The 25,677-nt window shown below is 39.1% G+C and overlaps 1 protein-coding gene across 1 annotated transcript in view; it reads left to right on the top strand.

Moving 5' to 3' along the window:
- nfkbid (nuclear factor of kappa light polypeptide gene enhancer in B-cells inhibitor, delta) overlaps positions 1–25,459 on the top strand; it is a 37,689-nt gene extending 12,230 nt beyond the window's left edge. Inside the window, exons 2-12 of the mRNA XM_061945416.1 lie at positions 2,358–2,494; positions 2,578–2,608; positions 3,854–4,041; positions 4,999–5,171; positions 14,600–14,705; positions 14,786–14,932; positions 17,591–17,642; positions 18,548–18,705; positions 23,822–23,938; positions 24,018–24,182; positions 25,241–25,459. Of these exons, the coding sequence (XP_061801400.1) occupies positions 2,358–2,494; positions 2,578–2,608; positions 3,854–4,041; positions 4,999–5,171; positions 14,600–14,705; positions 14,786–14,932; positions 17,591–17,642; positions 18,548–18,705; positions 23,822–23,938; positions 24,018–24,182; positions 25,241–25,315 (1,349 nt within the window). The 3' untranslated portion in view covers positions 25,316–25,459. The remainder of the gene's footprint in view (positions 1–2,357; positions 2,495–2,577; positions 2,609–3,853; positions 4,042–4,998; positions 5,172–14,599; positions 14,706–14,785; positions 14,933–17,590; positions 17,643–18,547; positions 18,706–23,821; positions 23,939–24,017; positions 24,183–25,240) is intronic.
- Positions 25,460–25,677: the final 218 nt, after the last annotated feature.

Below are 25,677 nucleotides of genomic sequence, written 5' to 3'. Positions count from 1 at the left end.
TCAGCTTTTGCCTTGAAATTCAGATTTGCCTTGAAAATCAGCTTTTGCCTAGAAAATCAGCTTTTGCCTTGAAAATAAGCTTTTACCCTGAAAATCAGCTTTTACCCTGAAAATCAGCCTTTGCCTTGAAAATTAGCTTATGCCTTGAAAATTAGCTTAAGCCTTGAAAATCAGCTTTTACCTTGAAATTCAGCTTTTGCCTTGAAATTCAGCTTTTACCCTGAAAATCAGCTTTTGCCATGAAAATCAGTTTTTACCTTGAAAATCAGCTTTTACCTTGAAAATCAGTTTTTGTCTTGAAAATCAGCTTTTGTCTTGAAAATCAGCTTTTGCCTTCAAATTCAGATTTGCCTTGAGAATCAGCGTTTGCCTTGAAAATTAGCTTTTGCCTTGAAAATCAGCTTTTATCCTGAAAATCAGCTTTTACCCTGAAAATCAGCTTTTACCCTGAAAATAATCTTTTGCCTTGAAAATCAGCTTTGGCCTTGAAAATCAGCCTTTGCCTTGAAATTCAGCTTTTACCCTGAAAATCAGCTTTTGCCATGAAAATCAGCTTTTACCTTGAAAATCAGCTCATGCCTTGAAAATCATCCTTTGCCCTTGAAAATCAGCTTTTAGCTTGAAATTCAGCCTTTGCCTTGAAATTCAGCTTTTACCCTGAAAATCAGCTTTTGCCTTGAAAATCAGTTTTTGTCTTGAAAATCAGCTTTTGCCTTGAAAATCAGCTTTTGCCTTGAAAATCAGCTTTTGCCTTGAAAATCAGCTTTTGCCTTGAAAATCAGCTTTTGCCTTAGGGAATAAACCAATATACTTAAATTAACTTGCAGTTAGTTAAAAAAATAATTACAATTACATATTATAATTAGGTGTGTCCCGATCCGATGTTGTTATCGAATATCGGACTGGTATCAGCAAAAAAAAGTATCGGATGATGACTTGAATCTAAAATCTCCGATATAAGCTCTGATACAAGCAGGCTTGCAGCGTGTTTACTTGTACAGCCAGTAAACATTTAAATGTCCTCCATTAAACGCACAAGTCTGATCTTTCCTTGTAATTTAGTGAACTCATTTACAAAAGGTAAACATGGTAGGCTATAGGCTACTGAGAGCTCGCAGCTACACAACAGCTAAGCACACAAAGACGTACGTAATAGGTGTCCTTATTTGTACGATATTACAGTCTTGAACAACCCATTTGTCAAAATAAACATCAAATAGTTATTGTTGCATATTGTTTACATCTGCAAAATATCCAAGGTAGAAGTGTGTTAGAAAATATCCACAATAGCAAACACACAGTATCATCTGGATCATTCAACTTCCTGCGTCATACCCTCTATTTAATGTATTGTTATGACCACTTAGGTATCACCAAAATGCAAATTAACGCTCCACTTCAAGAGTATTAAGTTGTCAGAAGGTTCGTGTTTTCCATACCCATACCCATTTTCTTAGAGTAAGTATACCTAATTAAACCTTTTCTAACATTACACACTCCAAAATAATACAAGCATGTATAAGGATGTACTGTGATCTGTGATGATATCGTATCAGTTTAATATCGATATTGGCCAACATTCAAAGCTCCAATATGGGTATCGTAACAGAAGTGAAAAGCCACATTTAAACTATCTATTGTGTATCATTTAAACTTCAATATTCTTTAATAACGCAACAAATATTATATTATCATATATTTCGTTTTTTTTTGGTAAAATACATCTGCTTGTCTTGTGATTTCAAAGCAAGTTATTCATCGGATTGTATTTAAAAAAACCCACAACCAAAGGCATAGGCAATTGTGCAAAGTATCGTGAGACTATACATTTACATCCAATTTATAGTTTACGATTCAATCCAAATAGAAGTGTTGAAAATTACTGCACATTTTGGCATCGATCCGATACCAAATGAATAGAGGGTCATTAAGACCGATACTTTTTGACTTGAAGATTTTCAGGCGCATTAAATGATTTAGAATTTAATTTGTTGATCATGATTACAATTGTAATAAACAATGAGAGTAATAAAAAAATGGTATCAACAAACTTATTTGTGAATATGTTTCTATTAATTATGTAAACACAACATAATTAGATAATGTAACACTATCAATGCAATGATATCATTTCATAAAATACAATAGTTTGAGCAAAAAAAAAGTCGGAAAAAAACAAGTAAACAAATGCAAACTATTGGATCTCATATCAAATATTTATTACCTGGCTTTGTAAACAATATAACCATAAATAGATGCATTGGTTTACTAATATCAACGGTGTAACAATATGAAAACCACCCCGACGGGCAAGAGTAAACATTAGTAAATCCATCATGTTAAATTTTGCTTTCCAGCGCCAAAGGAGAAGCCTTGTTGCAGCCAGCCCACAGTGAAGGAACTGTTGGAGCAAAAAAGGAAGCGAGAAACATCCTCCTTGTCGACTTCCTGCCCCCCAAACACAACCAGCCCCGTTGGTTCAAGCATGGTTGCTGTAAGAAAACACATGCATGTCTGTCACTATCATATTAAGAGTTTATTTCATGACTATTAAATGTCTCCACTTCCTATCTGCAGATGTCTGCATCAGAGCCGTTAGCCTGCACAGGTAGGACAGCTATTTGTTTGTTTGTCAATGAAGTAGTAACATTCATAGTCAGTGGACTATTACAGGAAATATTCTGCACCATGTCGGGAAATAGTTGCTCTAACCACTGTCAAAGTACTTACATGGACATTTCAACAGTAAAACGCATTTAAACACTTATACTGTATGCAGAGCCACCCCAAGTTAAATTGGGACCCTAAGCAGAATTTTTTTTTAAGGACCCCAAGAAAAAAAGCAAGTTTATGTATCAGAAGATATCGGCTTGCAAAAGAGAGTTTATTTGTGTAAAGCTGGACAGCCAGTTAACATGTAGACGTCCTCTAATAAGTTCACAAGTTTGGTATTTTCTTGTATTTTAGTGAAGTCTTTTACCAAAAACCATGGTTAGGAGCTAGCAGCTACAAAACAGCTAAGCACACACTAGCACACAAGCTAGAAACATATACGTGTCCTTAATTGAACAATATTGCAGTCTAAAAAACATTTTTTTTGCAATATAAACACATATCAAATAATTATAGCTGTATATTACCTGCACATTCAAAGTCTCCAAGGCAGAAGTGTATTATAAAGTATCCAGTAACAAACGTGTTTGCATCATTCAACTTACTGCATCATGCCCTTAATTATTATGACCACTAGGTATCGCCAAAACACAAATTAACACTCCACTTGACCTGCTCAGTGGTGTTGTGGTTAGAGTGTCCGCCCTGAGATCTGTAGGTCGTGAGTTCAAACCCCGGCCGAGTCGTACCAAAGACTACAAAAATGGGACCCATTACCTCCCTGCTTGGCACTCAGCATCAAGGGTTGGAATTGGGGGTTAAATCACCAAAAATGATTCCCGAGCACGGCCACCGCTGCTGCTCACTGCTCTCCTCAATTTCACCACACCTAGTGTGTGAGTGACTATCAGTGGTACTTTAACTTTAACTTCAAAAGCATAAATCTGTCCTAAGGTTATTGTTTTTATAGCAACTATTGTTCTTTGAGTAATTCTACGTGATTTAACCTTTTGTAAGATTCCACACTACAAAATAAAGAAAATACGTGCTATTATTCCTGCTGCTATCGTATTGGATTAATATTGGTATCCGCCAACACTCTAGGGCTCCAATTTTGGTATCAAATCGGGACCCCCCTAGTCTGTATGTCAAATGTGTTATTTTTGTTCTGAGCTGGTTAAATTGTGTACGTTTTAGCTTGCAATATGAGGGACACCTATTTTCTGCCATTCTCTTCCAGGTGCATCAAGCAGCTACACGGACGTGGACTATGAGCAATGGGCACTCATGCAGGAGCCCACTGTGTCTTACGACCCCAACCAACTAGAACCGAGCTTTCCAGTGGGCTACAATGTCCCACAGAACTCAGGTTTCGGCTCCCAGCAGCAGCAACTTCAAGGGTTTGGAGGCGTTGCGTCGGAAACATATGTAAGAACAAATTCTTCCATTTGTTATTTGTACAGAAAGAAGAAGACGGCACAGATAGGAGGGACGGCATATTAACTCTATTTATTAATATATATATATATATATATATATATATATATATACACATACATACACACACACACAGGTATATATACACACTATATGTGTATATATATATATATATATATATATATATATATATATATATATATATATATATATATATGTATATATATATATATATATATACACACTATATGTATATATATATATATATATATATATATATATATATATATATATATATATATATATAAATAATGCACGAGGGAATGGAGTGTGACTAAATCCAAAAGTGTATGGTGTGCGACTATGTGTGGGAATTAACTGCTGAGTGTTACCGGGAGTGGTGAGCGAGAGGCGGAAGTCCAAGAGGGGTTAGGCTGGCTCGGAGGTCCGTGAGCAGACGTGAGGTCGAGGGGAGGAGAGAGGCGTCAAAGGTCCGTGTCCAGGCGGGAGGTCGAGATCCAAGAGGCAGCCTGGGAAGCAGAGGGAACGCGGGGAGACGAGACACACAGCTCGTAACGTGGGAACGAAGGCAGGCTGCAGGGAGGACGACTAGGAGGACACGAGACGATTCAACACGACGGGGGAGAACACAGAGAGAGCAAGAGTGCATAGAGCTAGATATTCGCTTACTGTACAGGGACAGATGACTACGTTCTGGCACCGGATAGCAGGTTGTGCAGGCTTATGAAGTCAGGTCTTATCATCAGCTTCAGGTTATTGATTGCAGATTCTTGCTGGAGCCGGATTGGCTCCAGCAAGCAGCTGGCGAGCTCCTGGAGGTGCGCCCAGCGCAGCGCACACATGAACGCGCACTGACGGCGCCCGGGCTGTGACACCATTGATTCTACCTTAGAGGTTGAATGTAACGTGTAGCGTTCTTTTCAGCAGGAGGGCCTCATGGCAGCTGGCGGACAGAGTGCAGTTTCCTCCTGGTCTCCTCTCGAGCCCGGTCCGGCCACTTTAGGAGCATGGTTAGATGACAGCACACTGGAGAAGGCCAGGAGGCTGCTGAGAGACATGCACTACAGCAGAGTCGCGGGCCAGGATGAGGACGGAGACACGTGAGTAATCATCAGTGTGTGTTCAGCAGGCTTCAAACATAAACGTTTACACTGCAGGCCAAAGTGGCCCAAATCTGATTTTTTTTCCCGAAATGTGATTTTTTTTTCCAGCGGACTGTTTACACTACAAGTAAAATGTGACCTTTATCAGACTCCGGTGTAAATGTGACCCCAGTGTGGCCCCAATGTGGCCTCGACGTCACTTGCATGCGCAGATCAATAAAGTGAAAACATAGGAAGTTGACTGGATGCTGTAAATGAACAAGGAAGTCGCTACTACAGCAAAATAAAATAAAAGTCGCCACCATAGATATGGTCGCCACACGTTAAAAATTAGTGGGGGTTTTTTTACGTGAAAATAAGTAATTTAATGTATGAATGAATCTATATCGTGTAATATTTTTGGGCTGTTAATTAGAGGAGACGGTTCAGTTCAGTTCAGTTCAGTTTCAGTTTATTTCGAACATGCATACGATACAATGTAATGCATCACACAATTCCTGTTGTGTCATTGCAGCACGTCCGAAAAGGAGTAGGAAGAAGCTGAGCTTATTTAATCCTACCCCTTTTCATACCATAGCAATTTTATCCTTGTTCTCTGTAACATAACAGTGAACAAATAAATAATACACCATAGTAAGTTAACAAATATTAAATACTTAAATAATATCTGTCTCAATGAAAAAAATAAAACATTAAAATAATTAAAAAAAAGGTTCAAGATGTGCATCATAATTCTTGTTGTGTGTACTTTGTGAACACTTGTAGTTTTAACAGTCTCTTAAACTAAATCATTCTGGTGCTTTGTTCGATTTCTTTGGTTAATCCATTCCATAATTGAATTCCACATAAGCTAAATGTTTTAAGTGTTGTACGAGCATACAAATGTTTTAAATTAGATTTTCCTCTCAGGTTATATTTCTCCCATTTTGTTGAGAAGAATAGTTGTACATTCTTGGGTAGCAGGTTATAGTTTGCTTTATACATCATTTTAGCTGTTTGCAAGTGCCCCAAATTGTTAAATTTCAATATTTTTGATTTAATAAATAAAGGGTTTGTATGTTCTCTATATCCAACATTATGTATTATTCTAATTGATCTTTTTTGTAACACTGTTAGTGAATGAAGCGCACATTTGTAGTTATTTCCCCATATTTCTACACAATAACTCACATATGGTAACACTAGCGAGCAGTAAAGAATATGAAGTGATTTTTGGTCCATAGCATGTTTTGTTTTATTCATTATTTACGTGTTTCTTGCTACTTTATGTTGTATATTTTTTTACATGAGATTTCCAGTTAATTTTATCATCTATTATTACGCCCAAAAATGTGTTTTCTTTTATCCTTTTTATATCTACGCCATCTATTTGTATTTGTGTTTGACTTCCTCTTCTACTGTTACCAAATAGCATTTTTTTTTTTGAGCCAAGACACATTTTTTTCATTGAAAAAATCCAGAGGCACACCACCAGCAGAAAACATTAAAAAATGAAACTCAGCAGCCGATATTGACAGTAAAAAGTAGTTGTCGCAATTGTTGTGTATGAATTTAAGCCATAACCAACCATGCATCACTATAGCTCTTGTCTCAAAGTAGGTGTACTAATACGACCTGTCACATCACGCCGTGACTAATTCTGAGTTTTTTGCTGTTTTCCTGTGTGTAGTGTTTTAGTTGCGCTCCTATTTTGGTGGCTTTTCCTGTTTTGTTGCTATTTTCTTGTAGCAGTTTCATGCCATCTTTGACCGCTATTCCCCGCACCTGCTTTGTTTTTAGCAGTCAAGACTATTTAAGTTGTTTTTGTCCTTCTTTGTGGGGACATTGTTGATTGTCATGTCATATTCAAATGTACTTTGTGGACGCCGTCTCTGCTCCACAGTAAGTCTTTGCTGTCGTCCAGCATTCTGTTTTTGTTTACTTTGCAGCCAGTTCAGTTTTAGTTTCGTTCTGCATAGCCTTTTTTAAGCTTCAATGCCTTTTCTTAGGGGCACTCGCCTTTTGTTTATTTTTGGTTTAAGCATTAGATACCTTTTTACCTGCACACTGCCTCCAGCTGTTGTCTGCCTATTGTGATCACGACAAACCATCGTTGTTGTTCCCGACATCTACAAAGCGATTAACTACCTGCTGCCACCTACGGATATGGAAGAATATTACACGGTTACTCTGCCGAGCTCCAGACAATACAGACACTCAACAACGGCACATTATTTGCGAATTATAATTACTGGTTTGCAAAAAAATATTTTTAACCCAATTAGGTGAAATGACATCATCTCCCACAGCACACCAAACTGTATCTCACGGCACACTCGTGTGTCCACACAGTGGTTGAAAAACACTGGTGTAGATGAGTCTTGCTTCTACGCTCCTTCACGATAATAACGCTGTACGTCACATCCAGTCCTACTGTGCAAACTAAAAAATGGTCACACTTTATTTAATGATTACAGTTTCTCTCAATCACAGTAAAAGTTGGGGTCAGTAGGAGAAAAAAAAAAAAGATTAATTTGCAGCGTGCATGCTAGTACATTGTAGTACATTTAGAAGTTAAATAAGTTAAATAAATAGCTTATGTTTTTTCTCACAATTGTTGTGTTGCAAATGTATTGTTTTTGCATTTTAAATGATATGGGCGGGGGAGCGCAAAGTCCACTCCTACCAAAATGTGCTTATCAGACATACCTTGCCTGTGTCATTGGAAGTTTCTTTTTCTGGTTCTATGGCTATAAATACACTTTTATTCCTGTTAGTAATGTCAAAAGAGTTCAAAGGAATGGGAAATGGAATTGTGCATTGAATAAATCTTTCACGTGAGTACAAGAGTTAACGCTGTATTTTGTATACATTTAACACAATACGAACAATACACCAATCTAATTTATTAGGTTATGGATTCATGTGATGATGTTGAAAATCAAGTGCTGCAAGGCATGCTGGGAGTGCTTGTGGTTTAGCAAAAAAAAAGTATACTTTTGATTAGAGATGTCTGATAATGGCTTTTTGCCGATATCCGATATTCCGATATTGTCCAACTCTTTAATTACCGATACCGATATCAACCGATACCGATATCAACCGATATATGCAGTCGTGGAATAAACACATTATTATGCCTAATTTGGACAACCAGGTATGTTGAAGATAAGGTACTTTTTAAAAAAATTAATAAAATAAGATAAATAAATTAAAAACATTTTCTTGAATAAAAATGAAAGTAAAACAATATAAAAACAGTTACATAGAAACTAGTAATTAATGAAAATTAGTAAAATTTACTGTTAAAGGTTAGTGCTATTAGTGGACCAGCAGCACGCACAATCATGTGTGCTTACGGACTGTATCCCTTGCAGACTGTATTGATATATATTGATATATAATGTAGGAACCAGAATATTAATAACAGAAAGAAACAACCCTTTTGTGTGAATGAGTGTAGGGGAGGTTTTTTGGTTTGGTGCACTAATTGTAAGTGCATCTTGTGTTTTTTATGTTGATTTAATAAAAAAAAATAAATAAATAAATACAAAATAAAAAACCGATACCGATAAAAAAAAAAACGATACCGATAATTTCCGATATTACCTTTTAACGCATTTTATTAAAATGTTATATCATTGAATACAAATAAAAGCTGGCTTATGTCGCCACGGCGATATTTAGTGGCGGGGGTGTCACACCAGCACGTACCCATATCCGCAGCAGGTCTCCAAGGTGAACAACCTCTGGCATGTTAGAACATTCCTACTTTTGATCGTTTGTTGTGTGAAACATGCACTGTATATTAAATGACAAAATACTAAATATAGTGTTTGTTGTACTCATGTGAAAGATGACTTTTTTACATTTTTAAGTACACAAGGCCACCTGCTCAGTGGCCTTATGGTTGGACTGTCCGCCCTGAGACTGGAAGGTCGTGAGTTCAAACCCCGGCCGAGTCATACCAAAGACTATAAAAATGGGACCCATTACCTCCCTGCTTGGCACTCAGCATCAAGGGTTGGAATTGGGGGTTAAATCACCAAAATGATTCCCGAGCGTGGCCATTGCTGCTGCTCACTGCTCCCCTCACCTCCCACGGGGTGGAACAAGGGGATGGGTCAAAATGCAGAGGATAATTTCACCACACCTAGTGGTACTTTAACTTTTAACTTTAACACTGGTTCAACCAAAACCAAAGCACGTTTTCCCATAATAAATAATGTAAATCTTATCCAATCATATCAATCTGTCCCAGGCATTAAACTATATACATTTTACAGCAAATAATTATAGTTTTACATGCAGTAAACGATGTGAACATTTATCATCACTTTTACCTTCATTGAGGACTCTTGTTGGCAAAAATGAGCGGAAAAGGAGCAGATGAGAGGAGAGCCATATTTTTTCTCACCTTCTTTATCGCAGAACTTGCACTCGCATTTTTCTTTGGCCCCATGGTGCCTTATTTTGCAGACATTTACAATAAATAAAAAAGTACAGTCACCAATGTATGGGTTCCTTGCTTAAGCACTTGATTACCCTGAAGGATAATTTAGATGTATGTCTGCCTGATAGTAACCCAGAAATGTACAAAAATTGGGGGACAATTTTGGTCAAAATGTAGTCAAATAACGAATCTTAGGAAAAATGGGGAGTACGTAAACGGAGGTACCACTGTACAATGTACAATAGTTTCATGGTTTGAGTTCCAGGTTTTTTTTTTTACTTTTGAGGCATATTTTTACAGTAAAACATTGGTTGAATTGTCTTTCCAGTAAGTCAACCGCAGTTATATTGTGAGTAAATGAGTATGCTGTAGTTTTCTTTAAAAAAACCCAACAACACGTGTTCGACACCTTGTTTACGCTGCGTTTAAAAAAAAGCCGGCTGAGTCATTCCTGACATGTTTGATGAGTGTGTGAAATTAAAGACTATTTGTAAACTGAAATCAGAACATTTGAAATCTGTTTACGTCCACAAGAGATTTGCTTTCGGCCGTGAGCTAAAAAGGGCACATGTGCGAGTGTGCGTAACCTTGAAGAGAAAATCAAAAGCCAGTGAGTCATACTAAATTAGGAAACAAGGTCAAACTTAGTGCGAGTCACATTTACAGTGTCGCACTAAAAAAGAGAACTCATCTTTTTTTTTTTTTTTCTTTACTCGTGTCGACATGGTTTAATTTTGTCAATATGTTTGTTAAATTTCCATTACCGTATTTTCCGCACTATAAGGCGCACCGGATTATAAGGACGGCGTGGCGCAGTGGAAGAATGACCGTGCGCGACCCGAGGGTCCCTGGTTCAATCCCCACCTAGTACCAACCTCGTCATGTCCGTTGTGTCCTGAGCAAGACACTTCACCCTTGCTCCTGATGGGTGCTGGTTAGCGCCTTGCATGGCAGCTCCCTCCATCAGTGTGTGAATGTGTGTATGAATGGGTAAATGTGGAAGTAGTGTCAAAGCGCTTTGAATACCTTGAAGGTAGAAAAGTGCTATACAAGTACAACCCATTTATCATTATTTATCATTTACCTTCAATGAATGGCCTATTTTAAAACTGTTTTCATATATAAGGCGCACAGAATAGACGCTACAGTAGAGGCTGGGGTTGCGAGACCTGTTGTGGCTCAATATTGGTCCATATATAAAGCGCGCCGGGTTATAAGGCGCACTGTCAGCTTTTGAGACAATTGGAGGTTTTTAGGTGCGCCTTATAGTGCGGAAAATACGGTAATTGCATTGTTTCATTAAAGTTAAAGTTAAAGTACCAATGATTGTCACACACACACTAGGTGTGGCGAAATTATCCTCTACATTTGACCCATCACCCTTGATCACCTCTGGGGAGGTGAGGGGAGCAGTGAGCAGCAGCGGTGGCCGCGCCCGGGAATCATTTTTGGTGATTTAACCCCCAATTCCAACCCTTGATGCTGAGTGCCAAGTAGGAAGGCAATGGGTCCCATTTTTATAGTCTTTGGTATGACTCGGCCGGGGTTTGAACTCACAACCTACCGATCTCAGGGCGTACACTCTACCCACTAATAAATGTTCCATGATTATCTGAATTGTTCCTCAAAAATAGGCCAGATATAACGTCTTGAATCTATTACATGAGAGGGCGATCTGTCATGACAGTTTGAACTTTGCTGGGTTATTTTCCTCTTTTTAGCACCTTTTTAGTACCGAATCGGGTACTTTTTTGGCACCGACCGAATCCTGCCGGTCTTACCGATTGACGTCAAATCCAACGGTGCCATGTTTCGCTATCTGGGTTGCGCGTGACATCACACCCGATTGCTGACTCAGCACTTCGGCACTTGGGGATCACTCCAGCAGCAATGAGAGCACACTCAGGTAGACTACCTCTCGGTAATGTTGCATTTTCAATGCCAACAAAGTAAAAAAAAACACTCCAACTTAGCTTAAGTAAGACTCCACTTTTCCACAAATGCGCTAACTTGATGCTAATATCAATTGTCTTTGCTCAGTGGCCTAGTGGTTAGAGTGTCCGCCCTGAGATTGGTAGGTCGTGAGTTTAAATCCCAGCCGAGTCATACCAAAGACTATAACAATGGGACCCATTACCTCCCTGCTTGGCACTCAGCATCAAGGGTTGGAATTGGGGGTTGAATCACCAAAATTTATTCTCGGGCGCGGCCACCGTTGCTGCTCACTGCTCCCCTCACCTCCCAGGGGGTGAGGGTGATGGGTCAAATGCAGAGGTTAATCTCACCACACCTAGTGTGTGTGTGACAATCATTGGTACATTAACTTTAACTTTATTGACAATCATTAGCAATTGATATGTTTTAATTTCAACAACTTCAAATTTGTTAATAAAAACTACAACTAAGACGCACGTTGTGTAGTTAGTACAACACATGCAGTATTAGAACTTTGTAGGGTGCAACAGAACGCAAAGACGGAAAAGACCCAAGACACCATAAACTGTACACTACTGCCATCTCATGTCTTGGACTTGCAACTGCAACTTAGTGTCATACCTGCAAATCATACTCACAAATGTAAGTTGTAATTAGCTCATTTTTAAATGTTGCAATAAAAAAATATTATCAAAAGAATTGATATTTATTGACACATTTAAATGTACCAACATTTGGGACTGTTGAGTACCGGTATCTATTTCCAGGTACTGGGATGGATGGAATTGATGCCATGTGAACCGTACCCATCCCTTTTTGATTGATTGATTGAAACTTGTATTAGTAGATTGCACAGTGAAGAACATATTCCGTACAATTGACCACTAAATGGTAACAACCGAATAAGTTTTTCAACTTGTTTATGTCGGGGTCCACTTAAATTGATTCATGATACAGATATACAGGTAAAAGCCAGTAAATTAGAATATTTTGAAAAACTTGATTTATTTCAGTAATTGCATTCAAAAGGTGTAACTTGTACATTATATTTATTCATTGCACACAGACTGATGCATTCAAATGTTTATTTCATTTAATTTTGATGATTTGAAGTGGCAACAAATGAAAATCCAAAATTCCGTGTGTCACAAAATTAGAATATTACTTAAGGCTAATACAAAAAAGGGATTTTTAGAAATGTTAGCCAACTGAAAAGTATGAAAATGAAAAATATGAGCATGTACAATACTCAATACTTGGTTGGAGCTCCTTTTGCCTCAATTACTGCGTTAATGCGGCGTGGCATGGAGTCGATGAGTTTCTGGCACTGCTCAGGTGTTATGAGAGCCCAGGTTGCTCTGATAGTGGCCTTCAACTCTTCTGCGTTTTTGGGTCTGGCATTCTGCATCTTCCTTTTCACAATACCCCACAGATTTTCTATGGGGCTAAGGTCAGGGGAGTTGGCGGGCCAATTTAGAACAGAAATACCATGGTCCGTAAACCAGGCACGGGTAGATTTTGCGCTGTGTGCAGGCGCCAAGTCCTGTTGGAACTTGAAATCTCCATCTCCATAGAGCAGGTCAGCAGCAGGAAGCATGAAGTGCTCTAAAACTTGCTGGTAGACGGCTGCGTTGACCCTGGATCTCAGGAAACAGAGTGGACCGACACCAGCAGATGACATGGCACCCCAAACCATCACCCAACCATGCAAATTTTGCATTTCCTTTGGAAATCGAGGTCCCAGAGTCTGGAGGAAGACAGGAGAGGCACAGGATCCACGTTGCCTGAAGTCTAGTGTAAAGTTTCCACCATCAGTGATGGTTTGGGGTGCCATGTCATCTGCTGGTGTCGGTCCACTCTGTTTCCTGAGATCCAGGGTCAACGCAGCCGTCTACCAGCAAGTTTTAGAGCACTTCATGCTTCCTGCTGCTGACCTGCTCTATGGAGATGGAGATTTCAAGTTCCAACAGGACTTGGCGCCTGCACACAGCGCAAAATCTACCCGTGCCTGGTTTACGGACCATGGTATTTCTGTTCTAAATTGGCCCGCCAACTCCCCTGACCTTAGCCCCATAGAAAATCTGTGGGGTATTGTGAAAAGGAAGATGCAGAATGCCAGACCCAAAAACGCAGAAGAGTTGAAGGCCACTATCAGAGCAACCTGGGCTCTCATAACACATGAGCAGTGCCAGAAACTCATCGACTCCATGCCACGCCGCATTAACGCAGTAGTTGAGGCAAAAGGAGCTCCAACCAAGTATTGAGTATTGTACATGCTCATATTTTTCATTTTCATACTTTTCAGTTGGCCAACATTTCTAAAAATCCCTTTTTTGTATTAGCCTTAAGTAATATTCTAATTTTGTGACACACGGAATTTTGGATTTTCATTTGTTGCCACTTTAAATCATCAAAATTAAATGAAATAAACATTTGAATGCATCAGTCTGTGTGCAATGAATAAATATAATGTACAAGTTACACCTTTTGAATGCAATTACTGAAATAAATCAAGTTTTTCAAAATATTCTAATTTACTGGCTTTTACCTGTATACTATCATCATAATACAGTCATCACACAAGTTAATCATCAGAGCATAAACATTGAATTATTTACATTATTTACAACCTGAGGTGTGGGATGCGGGGGGGGGGGGGGGGGGGGGGGGGGTTAAGTTTGGTTGATATCAACACTTCAGTCATCAACAATTGCATCATCAGAGAAATAGACATTGGACACTACTTCCTGTCCTGGTGCTCTTGTTTTGTCAGTATTTCCTGTTTGGTTTCTATGTTTTGCAGCACCTTGACCTTCTGTTCCTTGTCCTGCCAGCACGCCTGTTAATTAGTTGTGTTTAAAAAGGATGGATGGACGGATAGTTACACCTGGTTCATTATTTGATCTTCTGTTGCAATTGAGCTTCCTGCTAAACATGAGTCACATTTCTTCTGCCTGCTTTCCTGCATCCTGGGATCACGACAACGGCCGACATACGGCGTCGTCACACCAGACAAAGACGTAAAAGCTTTTTTTATTTTTTATTTTATTTTGTTTAGCATCTTGCACATCTACACTGCCAAGGGACTCAGAGAGTGGGCCTTTGCTGCTGCGGAGAAGCTGAGAGATTTGGGGAAGCTTGATGCCAAAGAGCACAAAGGCAAAGTACGTACAGTGAGCCAACATATTCTTCCATTTAGAGATGTGGAAATGTTTTCATTACATTTTTCTTTTTCTGTCTGCAGACTGCCTTACTGGTGGCGGTGACAGCCAACCATCCTGACATTGTGCACGATCTGCTGTCGTTTGGAGCAGACATCAACGCTTGTGATGTCAGAGGTCAAAGCGCTCTTCACCTGGCTGCCCACTATGGGTATCCTGGGGTACTGCAGGTAAAGGCTGAAACGGCTTGGGGGTACGCTTCAATGTGTCTGTTTTTAAGTTAAAAAGTTAAAGTACCAGTGATTGTCACACACACACTAGGTGTGGCGAAAGTATTCTCTGTATTTGACCCATCACCCTTGATCACCCCCTGGGAGGTGAGGGGAGCAGTGGGCAGCAGCGGTGGCCGCGCCCGGGAATCATTTTTGGTGATTTAACCCCCAATTCTAACCTTTGATGCTGAGTGCCAAGCAGGGAGGTAATGGGTCCCATTTTTATAGTCTTTGGTATGACTCAGCCAGGGTTTGAACTCACAACCTACCGATCTCAGGGCGGACACTCTAACCACTACGCCATGGGTGTCAAACTTGTAATTTCACTTGGCCCTTGAGGTGATATCAAATTAACACTAAAGCTGGCCCGCCGATTGTATATTGCGGCGGTGCCGCGGTAACACCGCATTCACCGCTAATTCTAATACTTGCCAACCCTACCGGGAGTCTTCCAAACTTCAGCGCCCCTCCCGAAAATCGTCAGGTCTGCTTTTCAGCCAGTCCAACGAGTGCTGGCCCAGTCACATAACATGTGCGGTTTCTGCACGCACACACAAGAGAATGCAACGCATACTTCATCAACAGCGATACAGGTTACACTGAGGGTAGCCGAATAAAAAAAACTTTAACACTGTTAGAAATATACGCCACACTGTGAATCTACACCAAACAAGAATGACAAACACATTTCGGGAGAACATCCGCACCGTAACACAACATAAACACAACAGAAAAAATACCCAGAACACTTTGCAGCCCTAACTCTTCCGGGACGCTACAAGGTGTGTGTGTGTGGGGGGGAGGTTTGGTGGGCGGGGGTGTATTTTTTAGTGTCCTGGAAGAGTTAGTGCTGCAAAAGATTCTGGGTATTTGTTCTGTTGTGTTTATGTTGTGTTACGGTGCGGATGTTCTCCCGAAATGTGTTTGTCATTCTTGTTTGGTGTGGATTAACAGTGTGGCGTATATTTCTAACAGTGTTAAAGTTTTTTATACTGGCACCCTCAGTGTAACCTGTATCGCTATTGATGAAGTATGCGTTGCATTCACTCGTGTGTGCGTACAGAAGCCGCACATATCTTGTGACTGGGTCTGAACGATGTTAGAATGGATGAAAAACGGATGTGACGATAGCTCGTAGAGTACGTTAAAGGCAGTGCATTTAAGGCACACCCTCAAGACTGTGGTCTGGGTGGATGAGATATAATGACTAATGAACACCTTCGTTCGATAATGAAGGTTGCCTCAGCTCAAAGCCTGAGCCCCGACATTAATAAACTAGCATCCAAAGAAAGATGGCAGGTATCTGGCTTGGGCACATCAGATTAGATCAGTGTGTTGCAAACTGAGCAGTTTAAAGTCCTGAATGGTTGTTTTATTCATTATTTTATTTTCAAATTTATTAGCCTGTGGAAAAAGTTAATGTTGATATTTACCTCAGAAGGCTGCAAATAGAAAAGAGGCATTCAATTTTTATTTAAATTGTATTTGATATGCCATTGATATTTTTTATTATTATTATTTGAAACTCGATTTTGCATGTCACTATAAAGTTATATAAGCCTTGCTTGTTCAATATTCAATGCAAAACTTGTTTGGGTCCCTATTAAAAGGTTCATTTGTTCAACCTTGGCCCGCGGCTTTGTTCAGTTTTAAATTTTGGCCCACTCTGTATTTGAGTTTGACACCCCTGCACTACGCCAATGAGTTTTGATATTTTCTGTGCGCTCACTTTAAGGCTGTCACTGTACGTATTGATCACTATATTGATGGAAATATGCCTTATCTGTGTATGAGGTGTTTCACAAGACAGTCTAAAAAAACAGAAACCTCCTACTTAGTTATTGAGGGTGCACATTTTGACAAAGTGGTGCTGTCCCAAATTGTCATTATGCACGTACCCCTAAATGACGTTTGCTGTCATGACCTGCCACAGCAGGTCTGGCTTTACATATTATTTCCCAGTGTTGGTGTCAGCGCTCCTTCCCCCATTTCCACTTCCTGTGTGCTCCCCCTGCCTCACCACAGCAGCCATTGTGGAGCGCTGATTGACACACCTGCCTACCTTTAGGTGATTAGGACACGCACTTGGTGGCAATTACTATCGGAGTCTCAGATTTTGCTGGTACATTGAGTGCACATCTTAGTGCATATTTCATGTTCTGCATTCCCTCCACCATGTCGTCTCTTTTCTCTATTTATCAGATTTCGTTTCTTCTTTAACATTTAACTGCAAGTAATGGAGTTAGTCCCTTTCCTTCTGCTACGTAGCCAACAGGGCGATGATTGAAAGTGGTTAGGATCCATTACAGAAACATCCATTATGCCCGACTTCTCAGTAGAAATGTACCATATTCCAGTAAAAAGCATGTATCTGAAAATTTTGATTATTTTTGTTGTATTTTTCTTTTTAATCATGCATTTTTTTTAAAAATGTTTTACTTTTGTTTCACAAAATGTTGAAATATTAAACATCAATATATAATTTATTAAAAATGCCATCATATATCAATCTATGTGAGAATTCAAATGGCCACATCCAATAAAAAGTATGTATTCATAATTTCAAACTCAGATTTTTTTTGTTTAGAATGCATTTATTTTTTGTGTGTTTTTCAGGTCATCCTTTCATGCAGACCTGCAGTCCACCTTGAGGCCAGAGATTTTGAAGGTGATGACACACAGCACACTTTTGTTAATAGACATGGAAATACATTATGATAGGGATTTTCAACTGCTGATTTGTATTTGAAAATAATGGATATAGATTGTTGTCCATTGACACAGGACCAATTTAAAGTCAACATTGGACAATGAGCCTGAATTTGCTCTCACTGAGACATGCTGTTTTATTATTTGCAATGACTGTTCCTGTACATGTTCCTCTTCAATTTGGGTTCTGAATTTAGACATATTAGAAAAAAATTCTTTATACATTGTTAAACTCTTCTTCCTCATTTTTGTATTAGTAATTGTGGTTTTAAATAAATTGGGTTGTATTGGCCAGGACAGAGATGTATACACTTTTTATAGAAAGTTTTCAGATAGAAATAAAATAAATTATATATATATATATATATATATATATATTAGTACAGGCGAAAAGTTTGGACACACTTTTTCATTTCAATGCGTTTTCTTTATTTTCATGGCTATGTACATTGTATATTGTCACTGAAGGCATCATTATGACACCTGTGAAGTGAAAACCATTTCAGGTGACTACCTCTTGAAGTTCATCGAGAGAATGCCAAGAGCGTGCAAAGCAGTAATCAGAGCAAAGGGTGGCTATTTTGAAGAAACTAGAATAAAAAACATGTTTTCAGTTATTTCACCTTTTTTTGTTAAGTATATAACTCCACATGTGTTCATTCATAGTTTTGATGCCTTCCGTGACAATCTACAATGTAAATAGTCATGAAAATAAAGAGAACGCATTGAATGAGGAGAAGGTGTGTCCAAACTTTTGGCCTGTACTGTACTGTATGTTCCCATTGTAGTAGATATTGTGTATTTTTGGTAAATAGAACTATGTATTTATCCATTTGACATTGTTATCTTTTATTTCTCCTGTAGGGATGACTCCTCTGCATTGTGCAGCCATCTCTCACTGCGTCACCATGAAGGCTTTATCGGCCAGTGGGATGGCGGATGGTCACCTGCAGAGCAAAGCTGCAGAGCAGCTCTCCTGTGTGCAAATGCTTCTTGATGCGGGCGCCTCTCTACTCAGTCAGGTGGAGTTGCAATCACCATGCTGCTTTGTTTCTAACTGTTGGTTTGCTTATAGACCTCGACAAACTTTATTCATCCCCAAACAGAAAGGATAACAAACACTCTTAAGGGCACTAAAAAAAGCGGAAGAAATAATAAATATACGATATAACAGACAATACAAAAGCGATAGTAACAATATAATGTGTGTGTATATATAAGTGTGTGTGTATATATAAGTATGTGTATATATATATATATATATATATATATATATATATATATATATATATATATATATATATATATATATATATATATATATATATCAGTGACGTGCAGTCACTAGAGGGAGGTGAGGCGGGGCCTCACCTGCCATCATGGAAAGAAAAAAAATGTAAAAAGAAAAAAAATTAATTAAATTGTTATATGTATCCAGTAATTATACTATAAAGTTATTTTCCATTTAACTTCACCAGTTTTAGATTGTTTTTATTCAAAATCGCTGAATTTTCACATTTGCCGTTCAAATACTGAGAAGAGACGGTGCGGTGATCAGCAGCCAGTTGAGGCACGTCACTCAGTGCCGCAACATGGATTGCGCAATGACTCGGCTAACTGCTGGCCTGCTGTGCAGTGAGACTGTATTGCTATATGAACTATATTATACATTTCCATAGTTTAGTTAGCTGAGGTATATAATGTACAGTGTATTTTGTCAACAACTGTATGTGTGTAAAGTATTTCTTGTGCTGAGCGATCATAAAACGGCTGCAAAAGACGCACTGGCTGAGGCTCGCTTCCTGCACCCCCGCCGTAGAATTGTTATATCAACTAAAGCCCACACTTAAACTTTCCACGTGCAAGATTGAATCTATTTTAAAAAATTATTTCATAAGAAGCCAAAAAGTGCAAAAACAATAATGTTGGTGTTGGAGGAGTTGTGAATGACTGCAGGGACAAAAAAAATAAATTAAATTGTTATATGTATCCAGTGATTATACTATAAAGTTATTTTCCATTTAACTTCACCAGTTTTAGATTATTTTTATTCAAAATCGCTGAATTTTCACATTTGCCGTTCAAATACTGAGAAGAGACGGTGCGGTGAACAGCAGCCAGTTGAGGCACGTCACTCAGTGCCGCAACATGGATTGCGCAATGACTCGGTTAACTGCTGGCCTGCTGTGCAAGATACACCTGCAGACTGCAGGTGTACCTAATTCACAACTCCTCCAACACGAGCATTATTGTTTTTTCACTTTTTGGCTTCTTATTAAATAACTTTTGTAACCTATTTTCATGGGCTTTCCTCTTTGTGATGTTAAGTTCCTGTTATGCGCTGTTATACAGTATATGCCTTGAGCTCTTTTTTTGAAGGCGCTAAGAGCGGAAGTGATGTCACGTTGCGGAGGTTTTTGAAAGAAGGTAAATAAAGTGGTCCTCGTGTAAACTGGAGCCTCCGTGTTTGTTATTTTGTAGTTTCATACAGTATAGGCGACATTTATAAACCCTCGGTTACACTTTTTTAAATAGATTCAATCTTGCACGTGGAAAGTTTAAGTGAGGGCTTTCGTTGTGGACTTAATTTCTAAGTAAAGGTAAGACCATAATAACGTTTTTTTTTATTAAATGTGCTTTTTTGTGTGCTACAGTTTGTATGTGTAGAGTTAAAGTTAAGTTAAAGTACCAATGATTGTCACACACACACTAGGTGTAATGAAATTTGTCCTCTGCATTTGACCCATCCCCTTGTTCACCCCCTGGGAGGTGAGGGGAGCAGTGGGCAGCAGCGGCGCCGCGCCTGGGAATCATTTTTGGTGATTTAACCCCCAATTCCAACCCTTGATGATGAGTGCCAAGCAGGGAAGAATGCTGGTATGAGCTTTTAAACATAACCTGTTAACTGCTGCCAATCAAATGGTGAATAAGATACTCTTTAGGGTTCATATGTTTGTAAATCTGACTGTGATGAAGTCAGTGCCTCACCAGCCATCAACCTCACCGCACGTCACTGATATATATATATATATATATATATATATATATATATATACACATACATACATACATACATATGTATATGTCACAATGTGTAGGTGACGAACCCCAAGATGCAGAGATGGCGGCAGGCATTGACCAGGAAAACATGATTTAATTTAACACTATAACCAAAAACAAACAAAAGGCGCGCACAAGGCGGAGAACAAACTTGGCTATGAACAAAACTAGCACAAAAGCTAACTGTGGACAAGAAACAAAAACACTTACTGTGACACCAAGGAACTATGACATGAGCAGAGTGAACAGAAGTAGCCACAGCTACAACGACAAGTATAAATGACAGGTAGTAGCGACAATAATCCAGCGCAGCGTGGAGGACAAAGCAGGTTTAAATAGCAGCTGGCTGATTGACACCAGGTGTGGCCCGGTGCCAATCAGCCACAGCTGAGGGGAAAAAGCACTCAGGGAGACAATCAGGAAATAACCAAAATAAGAATGCTGACAGGAACTAAAGACAGGAAACAAAGACAAACGCAGAGGAAAAATTAAGACATAGCCAGACTGTCAGGGACAAGCCTGACAGTATATGCATACATATATATGTATGTATGTATGTATGTACAAACCCCGTTTCCATATGAGTTGGGAAATTGTGTTGGATGTAAATATAAACGGAATACAATGATTTGCAAATCATTTTCAACCCATATTCAATTGAATATGCTACAAAGACAACATATTTGATGTTTAAACTGATAAACATTTTTTTTTTTTTTGCAAATAATCATTAACGTTAGAATTTGATGCCAGCAACACGTGACAAAGAAGTTGGGAAAGGTGGCTATAAATACTGATAAAGTTGAGGAATGCTCATCAAACACTTATTTGGAACATCCCACAGGTGAACAGGCACATTGGGAACAGGTGGGTGCCATGATTGGGTATAAAAGTAGATTCCATGAAATGCTCAGTCATTCACAAACAAGAATGGGGCGAGGGTCACCACTTTGTCAACAAATGCGTGAGCAAATTGTTGAACAGTTTAAGAAAAACCTTTCTCAACCAGCTATTGCAAGGAATTTAGGGATTTCACCATCTACGGTCCGTAATATCATCAAAGGGTTCAGAGAATCTGGAGAAATCACTGCACGTAAGCAGCTAAGCCCGTGACCTTCGATCCCTCAAGCTGTACTGCATCAACAAGCGACATCAGTGTGTAAAGGATATCACCACATGGGCTCAGGAACACTTCAGAAACCCACTGTCAGTAACTACAGTTGGTCGCTACATCTGTAAGTGCAAGTTAAAACTCTCATATGCAAGGCGAAAACCGTTTATCAACAACACACAGAAACGCCGTCAGCTTCGCTGGGCCTGAGCTCATCTAAGATGGACTGATACAAAGTGGAAAAGTGTTCTGTGGTCTGACGAGTCCACATTTCAAATTGTTTTTGGAAACTGTGGACGTTGTGTCCTCCGGACCAAAGAGGAAAATAACCATCCGGATTGTTATAGGCGCAAAGTTGAAAAGCCAGCATCTGTGATGGTATGGGGGTGTATTAGTGCCCAAGACATGGGTAACTTACACATCTGTGAAGGCGCCATTAATGCTGAAAGGTACATACAGGTTTTGGAGCAACATATGTTGCCATCCAAGCAACGTTACCATGGACGCCCCTGCTTATTTCAGCAAGACAATGCCAAGCCACGTGTTACATCAACGTGGCTTCATAGTAAAAGAGTGCGGGTACTAGACTGGCCTGCCTGTAGTCCAGACCTGTCTCCCATTGAAAATGTGTGGCGCATTATGAAGCCTAAAATACCACAACGGAGACCCCCGGACTGCTGAACAACTTAAGCTGTACATCAAGCAAGAATAGGAAATAATTCCACCTGAGAAGCTTCAAAAATGTGTCTCCTCACTTCCCAAACGTTTATTGAGTGTTGTTAAAAGAAAAGGCCATGTAACACAGTGGTGAACATGCCCTTTCCCAACGACTTTGGCACATGTTGCAGCCATGAAATTCTAAGTTAGTTAATATTTGCAAAACAAAAAAAAAGTTTATGAGTTTGAACATCAAATATCTTGTCTTTGTAATGCATTCAAATGAATATGGGTTGAAAAGGATTTGCAAATCATTGTATTCCGTTTATATTTACATCTAACACAATTTCCCAACTCATATGGAAACAGGGTTTGTATGTATGCATGTGTGTGTGTGTGTGTGTGTATATATGTGTATGTATATATGTGTGTGTGTATATATATATATATATATATATATATATATATATATATATATATGCAAATACAACTATACATTATTTTATGATTTTTTTTAATTTGGCGGTCTTTTCTTGTAGTTTAGTCATTTACAAATTGTAGTTTGTAGGCTACTAGAAGCGTGCAGCTACACAACAGCTAAGCACAAAAGCGAGACCTACGTAAGTGTCCTGAACTGAACAGTATTGCAGTTTAAAACCTGTCATTTGTCAATATAAACAAGACGCAAATAATTATAGTTGCATATTATTTACGAGGTAGAAGTGTATTAGAAAGTATCCAGCAGCAAACATGTCCGCATCATTCAACGTCCTGCGTCATGAGCTTGATTTCAGAACACAAAATATCACTCCACTTCAAAAGTATACATCTGTGATAATGGGTGTTTTTCATAATAAACATGGTTATTTTAGTAATTTCACTCTACAAAATAAGACAAGAATGTACTCTGATGACTTATTCTAATATATCGGTATCGGCCAACACTCAAGGAAGTGAAAAAGTTGTATCGAGACACCCTACTTAGAATACAGACTGGTGCAACATAGAAAGTGTCCGGTAATCAATTATTTTTAACCTAAATACGGTCAAATATGAAAAAGTATATGCAGTAAAAACTACAACCACCATAATTAGATTTGTCTAAAGATAAATGTGCGTCGTGCAGGTGTGCCTAATGGTGTGTCCAGTGAGCGGATTGTTTGAATGGGGAAGTGTCCTTTTTCATCATGAGATGTTGTCCCCATATGCACACACACACACACACATCACTTTTTGTTTTTAATCTCCTTATGTGCGACTTATTGTTGTTTTTTTCCACCTCCCCACCACTCCCACTCGTCCAACTGCAGGAAATCAAAAGCAACAAGACGGTGTTGCACTTGGCTGTGAAGGAAGGTAACGTGGACCTGCTCCACTACCTGCTGAGCATCCGTCTGCACAACGTCAAGGACTTTGTCAACATGAAAGTGAGTCTGTGTGTGTGTGTGTGTGTGTGTGTATACTTTCTTGTCCGTCTCGGTGACTCATCGTCATGTCTCCTGAAAGGCACACGGCCACACGGCTTTACACATGGCGGCCTGTCTCCATGGCAACCCCCAGCAGGCGCATATCCTGCAACTGCTGCTGAGCCGAGGAGCCGATCCCAGCATCCGCAACCTGGAGAACGACCTGCCCGCTCGCTTACTGCCGGGCGGCCAGCAGGGGGAGCAGGTGAGCTTTCGTAACTATTTCTATAGCAGGGGTGTCAAACTCATTTTAGATGGGGGTCCAAATGGAGAAAAATCTACTCCCAAGTGGGCCGGACTGGTAAAACCACAGCACGATAACTTAAAAATAAAGACAACTTTAGATTGTTTTCTTTGTTTAAAAATAGAACAAGCACAAATGCACAAATCATAATGTTGTTAGGTTTTTTTTACACTTACATGTTGCGGTTAATCATTTATTTGTCGTTATTTATATTTTCTGAATAAATTATGTGACAATGGTCATCAGTAAACTCATTGGTGTCTATCAAGATAAAAAAAATTACATCAAAATCAAATTACAGGATGTTATTTATGTAGTTTGATCATTTTCCTCGACTGATGTACTAACATCATGTGGTTTATTTTGTACATGTGTAGCATCATCTACAACAGTGGTTCTAGACCTTTTTTCAGTGATGTACCACCTGTGAATTTTTTTTAATTCAAGTACCCCCTAATCAGAGCAAAGCATTTTTGGTTGAACAAAAAGAGATAAAGAAGTAAAATACAGCACTATGTCATCAGTTTCTGATTTATTAAATTGTATAACAGTGCAATATATTGCTCATTTGTAGTGGTCTTTCTTGAACTATTTGGAAAAAAAGATAGGTTTTTATTTATATTTATAAAGGATTTTTGAATTGTTGCTATTTTTTAGAATATTTAAAAAAAATCTCAAGTACCCCCAGGGGTACACGTACCCCCATTTGAGAACCACTGATCTACAAAATACAAAGAATTGCTATTGCGACATCCAGTGGACACATTTAGAACAGCTGTTTCTTTCATTAAAAAATTTCAGGTTCATTTTTACACTTAGCAAACTCATCCCACGGGCCGGATTAAACCTGTTTGCGGGCCTGATCCGACCCTCGGACCGTATGTTTGACACCCTTGTTCTAGGCGTAAACCGACACTTTAGCGCCGTACAATCCTCCCCCTTCATTCAAGTTTGAGCTTCTCCTCTATTCACTCACACAAATCAGTTTAAGATGATGCATTTTCCCCTTTCTCTCTCAGCTCAAACTCTTGCTGAAGAAACGAAGCACGCCGACTCGCCGACGTTTGCCAACCTGGCAGGACCACCAGGAATGACTTGTGGTCATGTGACACGCAGTTCATCTTCCATGAAGAAGGCTAGTCACATTCACGACACGCTAATTCACATTGGATTCTAACTCATGCGATTTGTTTCACACATTATGAAGTCAACGTCATTGGCCACAACATTAGACACACCTGCACAAAATCCCACATTTTTAAAATACAATTTGGGAAATCTCCAATAGAAAAACTTTGTAAAAAAAAAAAAAAAAAAAAAAAAAAAAAAAAAAAGTCCATACTCTGCACCTTTTAGCTCAGTGTCCACCCTGAGACTGGAAGATCGTGAGTTCAAACCCCGGCCGAGTCATACCAAAGACTATAAAAATGGGACCCATTACCTCCTTGCTTGGCAC

Source organism: Nerophis lumbriciformis, linkage group LG04 (genome assembly GCF_033978685.3).
Source record: "Nerophis lumbriciformis linkage group LG04, RoL_Nlum_v2.1, whole genome shotgun sequence".
Lineage (NCBI taxonomy): Eukaryota > Metazoa > Chordata > Actinopteri > Syngnathiformes > Syngnathidae > Nerophis > Nerophis lumbriciformis.
The sequence above is the reverse complement of the archived record's forward strand: the minus strand, read 5'-3'. Positions and strand labels throughout refer to the sequence as shown.